This window comes from Aythya marila (genome assembly GCF_965140915.1).
Source record: "Aythya marila genome assembly, chromosome: 3".
Taxonomy (NCBI): domain Eukaryota; kingdom Metazoa; phylum Chordata; class Aves; order Anseriformes; family Anatidae; genus Aythya; species Aythya marila.
In genome coordinates this window covers 4,012,936-4,022,101 of record NC_139044.1, presented here as the reverse complement: position 1 = coordinate 4,022,101, position 9,166 = coordinate 4,012,936, and the positions used below count along the sequence as shown (strand labels likewise).

The 9,166-nt window shown below is 48.2% G+C and overlaps 1 protein-coding gene across 3 annotated transcripts in view; it reads left to right on the top strand.

Annotated features, from left to right (window-relative positions):
• The first annotated feature begins 209 nt into the window (after positions 1 to 209).
• Positions 210 to 9,166, top strand: part of PLCB1 (phospholipase C beta 1) — a 373,718-nt gene continuing 364,761 nt past the window's right edge. For all 3 annotated transcript variants that reach the window (XM_082757582.1, XM_082757583.1, XM_082757584.1), the window contains exon 1: positions 210 to 583. In XM_082757582.1, the coding sequence (XP_082613708.1) occupies positions 485 to 583 (99 nt within the window). In that variant the 5' untranslated portion in view covers positions 210 to 484. The remainder of the gene's footprint in view (positions 584 to 9,166) is intronic.

Genomic DNA, 9,166 nt, shown 5'->3' with positions numbered 1-9,166 from the left:
TTTAGCGCTGCTGCGGGGGGCGGCAGCGGGCGCCGTGCCCAGCCCCGGGGGGCGCTGCCCGTGGCCGCGCTGCCCGTGGCCGCCGCCAGGTGGAGCCGCGGGGCCGCGCCCGGCAGCAGCAGCAGCAGCAGCAGCAGGAGGAGGAGGAGGAGGAGGAGGAAGGAGGAGGAGGGGCGGGCGGGGAGCGGGCAGCGCCGTGCCCCTGCCGAGCGGCTGCGAGCGGGCGCAGGGCCGTATATAGGGGATGTGCCGCCGCGTATAGGGGATGCGCCGCCGCGGGGCTCGCCCTGCCCGCCGCCGCCTCGCCGCCTCCCCCCTCGGCCGGCACCGCTGAAGCCGCCCGGCCGCTGCCCTGCCCTGCTCTGCCCTGCCCTGCTCTGCCCGCAGCCAGCCGCGGCTCCCGGCCTCGCTTCCCCCTCAGCCCCTTCCCGGCCGCTCGCCCCAAGCTCCTCGGCTCCGGGCCGGGCGCGTCCATGCGGGGCAGATGGCCGGGGCACAGCCCGGCGTGCACGCTCTGCAGCTCAAGCCCGTCTGCGTCTCCGAAGCGCTGAAGAAAGGCGTCAAATTCGTTAAGTGGGACGATGTGAGTATAGCTGCCCGCCCGGGGAGGGGGGCTCCGCCACGCCTGGGGGGCTCGGGAGCAGCCGGGGAGCCCGGCACGGCTTGGGGCAGAGCCCGGCAGGGTCGCCCGGCGGGCAGGTGGCCGCTGGGGCAGCGTCGGTGACACCGCCTGGGCTGTGCCGGGCCGGGGGTGCTGCTGCAGCGCCAGCCCCGGGCGGCCAAACTTTCTCCCAAGACCGGAGTCGCCCCCGCGCTCGCTTCGCCCGTAGGAGCCGTGCTTCGGCTGGCTGCTGGCGCTGTGCCGCCTCCCTCCTGCCAGCCTGCTCGGCTCCATCCCCGTGGCTCTAAGGCGGCTGTTTCAACCTGTTCCCCGGCTCTTGCTCCGGCTCTCCTTTCCTCCTCCCTGCCTCTCTCTGTCCTGTCCTGGTGGCTGCTGTCCCTCGCGTTGTTTTCCCCCAGCCCGGCGGGGTTGCCGAGCCCCGGGCACGCTGTCCCTCGGCTCCCCGCTCCCTCTCATCTTCCTTCCTTTGCGGAAGGCACTCTCCTTCCTTGGCTGGCGAGGACACGAGACTCGCCTCAATCCCCCCCTGCTTTTTCCTTGCCACTTGCTGCTTCCCGACACTTTGCCAAGCATTGCCCCAGGCAGCAGAGGAGCATGGCTTTGGCTTCACCTTCGCGGGCAGGCTGTTCCCAGGACCGTGTCAGAGGAAGGCAGCACAAAGCTGAGCTTTCTCTGCTAGCTGCCTTTTTGTCAGACCGTGAAACTACAAACGTTGTGCGGGAGAGAAGGAGAGCAGGCAGGACGGCTGGCTTTGGTCTCGCAGCATCGTGCCTCCAGCGTGACGTGGGGTGTTTGTGCCCTGGCTGTGCGTGGAGGGCCGGGTGCCCCACGGGGCTGGCACTGGGTGGGCTGGGGACAGAGGGGCAGAGAGGCTAAAGCTGTGGCAGGGCAGCGGCTGGGAAAGAAGGTGGGTGTGCTGGGCAGTTTGAGCCTCAGGAGAGCCGTGAGGATAACTTGTTTTGAGAGTCTTAACACAGCTCTTGGGTATTTCTGCTGTGCTAAGGACAGGCACAGCAACAACTGGCGGGAGGGAGAAGGAGCAGTTCATGTGTCTGACAACTGTTCTTGTCCTGTTACGTGTCGCTGCTTTGCCATTGCTCTCAGCCTGTCCAGCAGCCAAATGTGTGAGCCTGACCTCTATAAACCTGTGATAAAGGCTCTCAAGGAGGGAAAGAACACTAAAAAAAACACAAACTGATCCAACTGTGGTGTGGAATGTTATTTACAATAAGGAGCTAATACCTTTCTAATAAACCGAGCAACCTGACCTTGTCCACAGCAATAAACAGTGGCTTGACACAGGTTATGATTGATCTGAAGATAGATGGAGCTAAGCTTGAATCACTCGCCTGATAGTCAGAGAATGTTTTCCTTCAGTTTCTTTCATCAGTGTAGTACAATGTAATCTTAGCCTTGGCATTGCAGTTATTGTTTTAGTTTGGTAAGCTACCATGAAATGTACGCAGATAGATCCAGAGGTCAAGTCAATGGTGTGATTTCAGTCTCCAGACCAAGAGTCCAAGCAATTAGGCAACAATTCAAATGATTTAAGTGCTATTTCCATGCACTATACTGTACATGTGGCATTTGAAGGAGGTGTTCTCCGTGCACAGTGGATGTTCAGTGGCTAATCTGTCTGCTATAGACTTAAATGGAAGATCTTCAATTTTAAACAGAAAGGCTGCCATAATAAAATAGGGCTAAAATCTAGCAAAAGATACGAGATTCAGGTTAAAGGTGATACTGAGCGATACGCGGGTGTTACCTGGAAAGTGTGTCTGAGAGTCCTGTTGTGTTTAGTGAGTGTTTTTGTGAGCAAATTTAGCAGTCTTGTGGAAGTTGTTGTGTATGGAGCCACACCTGTGTGAGGAAGAACACCAGCGGTACCTGACTGCTGACCACACACCGTGTGTATGCACGTTGCCCTTCCTGCCCTTAACGTTTCTTCTCAGCAGTGGAAGCCCAACAAAATCAAAAGTTTCAGTGGAAATTCACCTCCTTCCTTTGGCACTCTGGCCATCAGGAGGTCTTCAGAGCGATGCATGTTCAGTGACTGTGGGTATTTGTCACTGAGTAGCCAATAACCACTTCAGAGTATTTGCTTTCTATCAATTAATCTGCTCCAAGGGTTTTTAAAAATGGTGATCATTAATCTGAACCTCTGTGCTCTGTCGTGTAAATACACGCGCACGGGCTCTCAGTGAAACAATGGGCTGTAATGAGAAATAGTAAACTACAAAATATGACAGTAACATGGAATTGGCCGTAATGAGTGCTTTGGATCTGCTGCACTAACGGGGCTGTGCGGAGAGGCTGGGCTCACGCTGGTGTTGATTATGCACCGATTTGGTCTGTTCTGTGTCTGAGTAACAGCTGGAGCTCGGGATGTCTGCACTGCCCGTGCACCAGGGCAGCATTCATTCCTGTCGCAGGCGTACCGTTTTGGTATGCTGTCCTGCTGTTTTGTTCTGCAGTTTAAAGATGGCTCTATTGGCTCGTCTTCACGTCTCGTAAGGCAAAGGAGAGTTTGCAGCGAATTCTGAGAACTTGCACCAAGTTCCATCCCCGAGCGAAATTTTTTCAGCTGAGTTATAAACTACTGAAAAGTAGTGCTTTTTTTTTTTTTTTTTTTTTTTTCTTTTAATGGGAATGCAGAAAGGATTTTAACCAGGGCATGAAAGGCGTGTAAGGAATTTCATGGTGTGTAGAGTAATAGTCGTTAAAGAATGCGTTCGGCATCCTTCAGCAGGATGCTGCAGTGTGCTGCGCAGGACGCGTCTGACAAAGGCAGCAGCGGTACAGGCTTCCAAACAGCCCCAGCCCTGCACTCACCATCCAGTGCTTCCAGCAGCTCTGTGCCTAATTGATAACTGCGAAGCTGCTAATAGGCAGATGTGGTACTGGCACTGTTATACGGGCCTCCTCTCTGAGGAGCAGCGGGGAAGTGTGCTACATATTGCATTGGGATCTCCTCCAGTGCCCGCATCCCCTCCCGCCCCCCGAGGTGTGATGATAATCCGGTTTGAAGGAGAAAAGCCTTGCCCGAGCTGTGCTGAGATCTTGGCAGAGGAGAGGAAGAGGTTACATCAAGCACTTAAGATCAAATGCAGGCAGGTGGAAGGCAGGCAGCTCAGGAGCCCTGAAATTCCATTTCCTCCGCAGACCATTTTCAGTTTCTAAATTGTAAAAGCATTAGGGTCAATTAAAAAGTTCCGGTTTTGCAATTCAAGTCACACTTCTGTGCATTGGGGTCGGCTACAGTGGCACATGTTCAGCCATCCCATGCTTACCTAGAGGCTTTTCACCAGTTCAGTTTGGGATCAGGATGCGAAGCACTGAAATCAAGCCGATGGTCATTATTTCCCTGGTACTTTGCTTTTCTCACACTGTTTCTGTTTTAGTTTACAGCAGTCTTACAGTCAGCAAACCAAATTCAGAATTAATTCTTGTTTTTGATATCTGGACTGGGTTCACAAGGCACCGGACAGAAATAGCTGGAGTTTGAGTGAGCGAAGGACCAAAGTGACCAGTTGCATAGATGGGGGCGGGTTGTAGATGCATGTGCGTGTGTGCCTGCTTTATGGTGCCGGTTTGCTGAGCTTCTTCAAGTCCTGTTTCTTCATGCTGCCTCCAGTTGGGATTTTACAACCACTTCTTTACTGCTGTGAAGAGACTGAGTCTCCTAAGCCCTGGTCTGGTTGTGAACAGATGTGCTCTGTCATTCCTAGAGAGAAGTGACATCTCTGAGAGAGGGAGAGCTGACTTGAGCCACTCAGCTGTAGTGAAACCCAGGGCTGTAGCAGCTCTTCCTGATGAGCTTTAAAACAGTTTGAAAATAAATAAAAAAGGATGCATTCAAATGTATGGGTGAAGCTTTTCTGTAGGGGGCTGAGTTTAACATAGGAGAATATGTTGCTAGCTGAGGACATCAATGAACCCTGAGTATAAAGGAGGTTCCTTCTTAAAGAAAGACTTCCCTCAGCACTGAACTGGAGTCTGAAGGGGCTGAGACCTGCCTCTGCCTCTTTTTTTCTTTTTTTTTTTTTTTTCTTACTTTATTTTCCTTTGGCCTGCAGTGGGAACAAGGTAGACATAGCAGAGTTAACAAATAGTGCACCAGCTAGAGCACAGCTGAACTGGTGTTTTCTAAGAGCGGTAATTGGCATACTGAAGCAAGTTAATTTGATGGTGTATTTTCAAAAATAGGTTTGCTTTCAGTTCTTGCTTAAAGGCTTTCTCGTCTTCCCTAGTGATAATATGTACTTTACATAAAGAATTTGACTGCTTGCTCTGTGACTTGTGCTATTTACTTCTACTTGCAAGTTAACGATACCGGTAAGGTAATGTAGCAACGCCTAAGGTGAGGGACATGATTCCTTTTTTATTACTATTATTTTAAAGGAACCTTTAGTTACTGAAACTAAACTACTGACTGGTAGTATTGTTTAGTGGATACAGCACCAGGTATTCCAGGGAGAAACAAAAATGAGCCCAGGTCTTTTAAATTCTGTTCTAATGCCTTCTGTCTCTTAGAGCCCCCTTCTTTATCTTGATGTTTTTTTTGAGTTCAGACGAGTGCTATGCAGAGTTCTCAGGCTTCTCTACTTAGTTACAGGCTCTTAGAAGTTATCAAGAGTGTGAGGTACATACCCTTTAAGCTTTCAAGTAAATGCAACATCCAAGTATCATTATGGATAAGCAGAGATCAAACAACAGCAACAAAAGACCGGAAATGTTGAGAAGCGGTTTAAGATGCTGATGCCCGTGCAGCTTGTTTTCCCACCCTCCTGCATTTCTCTAAACTCTGCACGAGTCTGTCACTACAGGGTAGTACTGGGGCTGTGAAAAATGAGCAACCATTGTTCTGTGTGTATGAAACTAGAACAATAAACTGAAAACAGTTTATTTTTTTTTTCCTGAATGTTTTCAGTCTGGAGGGAAGAAGTTAGTCAAATGTTTTAGAGTTTCTGTTTTGTTTTTTTTTTTTGTTTTTTTTTTTTCTTTCTTTCTTTGTGTAGTAAACAAACAACAGCTCCATGCTATATGAAAATATTTAACCTAAACAAATAGAAGTTGTGGTTTGGGTCTCTTGCAACATAAACAAGTTATCAGATTGAGTTTAAAATTTCTCAACATTTAACATTTGCTAAAGGGGAAAGCCCGAAGTTAGCTGTCCCCTGCAGAGTGGTGAGATGTGTGCCTCCGAAGAACTGGGGAAGACTTCACGTGGTTCAAGTTGCAGATAACATCTGTTATGGTAGCCTCTGAGCGCCTGGAGCCTTAGATACTGAAGAAAGTGGAAATCAGAACACGTCTCTTTTAAGTAAATAAGAATCCTGCATGGAAGGGAAGTGAACAGTGCGCTGAGGTTGTGTACTGTATGGACTCTTCACCCTAGTGTTTGAGTGCTGCAAGTGCTGCAAGCCTTTTTTTTTTTAAATTTTTAAATTTTTTTATTTTTTTTTATTTTTATAAAAAGCTGTGGTGAAGTAGAGTTAACTTTAATCGTTACAGAGTCTTTTATCTATTATAAAGGAAATGCTTCATAAGCACCTCTTAATTTATTTTCACAAGACCCATTAGATGACAAAATGTGTTCCCTATTGTACTGTTGCAGGTCCAAAAAAAGAGACCAACATTAAAAACTCCTAATTTTTAATCCGTGATTAGATACATTGGACCCAATTTTCTGACTGCATAGCACCACGCAGTCAGATGCTCAGAATGAGTCCCTAGTGACTGCAGATGACTGATTTGGGCTCAGCATCTCTAAAACTTAGATAATGAAATGTGGAAATAGAATTCTGGTTTTCCCTTAAAATCAGAATACAGCAGTCACGCCGATGAGCAGTTTGGTTTAAATGATTTGCTCAGCATCACAGAGCTATCTGGCAGAGATGATAGCTTCCCAGTTGGCGTTTGGCTACATACATTTCTTTGTTCCTTCCTTCTTCACTGCATAATTTGCAGCGTCTACAACAAATGAGGGCTCACACACACAACTGGAAGCTACGTGAAATAAGGCTGTAATTAACCTAAGATCGTGGATGTCCTGAAAGAGGCAGGGGCAGTCTGCTTCTGAGAAACAAATCCTGCTTGAAGTAGCTCTTTTAAACTTGCAGGAAGTTAGCCTTAATTACCAGAATGATGACTTCTGTCATGTGGTGCCGTCAGCGAAGTTGCTCCAGGGTTTAACCACTCTAATGGTGAAGAATATTTCCCTGCATGTTCCTGTGCAACAAGTGGGATTTCAGTTTACAGGTCCCAACTTTTACTTTTAGCCCTGCATCCAGTCCCAATCCTATTTGGCCCTCAGTCCCAATTCTGATTTCCTCTCCTGCTTCCAACCTCCAGCACTCTTGCAGTGTCTCCAGCTTTCCCTTTTGGCAATCTGTTCCTTTACAAGCAAACCAGGGGACGGACGGTTTCTCCCTGTCCTTTGTAGTTCAGCTGTTGGACTAAAGAAATTCATAGCGCTAATTGCTTGCGTAATCCTGCTTAGTTCCAGTCTGAGTGTGCCCAGTGTATTATGGAATTTAGAAGCTAATCTATTTGCTGAACACATGTAAACTATGGTTTTGCTATCCCTTCTTTCCTCTTCCTCTCCTCAATCCTGCAATCCTCATGCATTGTGGGGTGGCAAGAAAACTCCATGCAGGGACTCTTCTCACACCTTCCATGCAGCTTTTACACCCTTGCTCAACCAGAGTTCAAGCCCATTCTCCAAGGTGAAAGAAAAGTTGCAGAATACTTGCTTCTGCCAGAAACAACCTCTATTTCTTAGCGTTGGGTTTGGAAGCAGTTTGGCAGAAACTTTCCAGGAGAAGTTTAAAGCACATGAAATGCTGCTGTGAGTAAAAAGTATTCAGGTTATTATTTGGGGATGTGAAGAGGCCTCTGAAAATCTGAGGCAAAAGCAGGCAATGGACAGGGTTAATAAGGCAGTGCTGTGAGCCCACCTGTAGGAAGAGCTGATCAGAAAGGTTGGTCTCCTGTTCTTTTAAAAGTCTGTAGGTATGGATTGTGACTGCTTCTGTTTATCACAGAATCACAGAATTTCTAGGTTGGAAGAGACCTCAAGATCATCGAGTCCAACCTCTGACCTAACACTAACAGTCCCCACTAAACCATTTCCCTAAGCTCTACATCTAAACGTCTTTTAAAGACCTCCAGGGATGGTGACTCCACCACTTCCCTGGGCAGCCTGTTCCAATGCCTCACAACCCTTTCAGTAAAGAAGTTCTTCCTAACATCTAACCTAAAACTCCCCTGGCTCAACTTAAGCCCATTCCCCCTCGTCCTGTCACCAGGCACGTGGGAGAACAGGCCAACCCCCACCTCGCTACAGCCTCCCTTGAGGTACCTAAAAAGAGCGATAAGGTCGCCCCTGAGCCTCCTCTTCTCCAGGCTGAACAAGCCCAGCTCCCTCAGCCGCTCCTCGTAGGACTTGTTCTCCAGGCCCCTCACCAGCTTCGTCGCCCTTCTCTGGACTTGCTCAAGCACCTCCATGTCCTTCTTGTAGCAAGGGGCCCAACATCATTAGTAACATCATCAGTATCTGTCTGCTTTATAAAAACACAGGCTCACCTGACTTGTGATCTTGCAGTTGACAAGGTACGTGTAGAACTTCGCTCCCTTGTAAACCACTTCTAAGATCCATTAGAAGCTTCCCATTTATCATGGGATTGATCCAATATCTGCAACACAGGTACAGTAGTGACGTTCTCTGATCGTTTTAACACCGATTTTTCTTGACACAAAACGTGGTGGTGATAGTATACACCTTTGCCTTAGCACATAATGAAGTACAGGGAGTTCTTGGTTGGTAATATTAAAATAGAGGTGGCAACTTTTGCAGGCTGATTTGGGATCTAGCTTAGGAGGCCTACACCTAACATTAGACCTTGCAGTAGTTACATGCACTTAAGTGTACATTTGCACATTCATCTCCTATGGCTGTGTTCTGCTGTGCCTGGCAGCTAAGTATCCCAGAGTTCTCGGTGGCACTTTGTGGGAATAAATTTGAAACCTCTTTGTTTAAAAGTATAAAAGAGGATGTTGCTATTGCAGGGTCTGAGGTTGTGCTGGCAATTAGAAGGCAAATGAATGGAATATGTATAGACCAAACCACATCACTGATTTGAGGCTGTGAAATTGGAGGAAAGTAGAGAATTGGCCCAAAGTCAAGAAATAAAAGGTAGAGGGCCTTTAAAGGTCAAATTAAAAGCTCTCTTTAAAAAAAAAAATCACTCAAGTTCGGATGTGTGTGTGCTATGAAGCCTGTCGGAACAGGACCACTCGGTCTTTCTGTTCAAGGATTTTGCAGTGCCATCAGTCAGAAACCAAACCCCTGCTTGGCAGGAGCACCCAGGGGTGGCTCTTAAAAAACAACTGAGAAGTCACTCACGTTTTCACTGCTTGTGACACCCTGCTTCTCTATTCTTCTCCCCTGCCTGACCACCATTGATTCTTTCTTTGGTCACCACTCCTGCTTCTTTCTTTATACACTTGGAAGTGTCTTACGAATCTGGGGCCCCTACACAA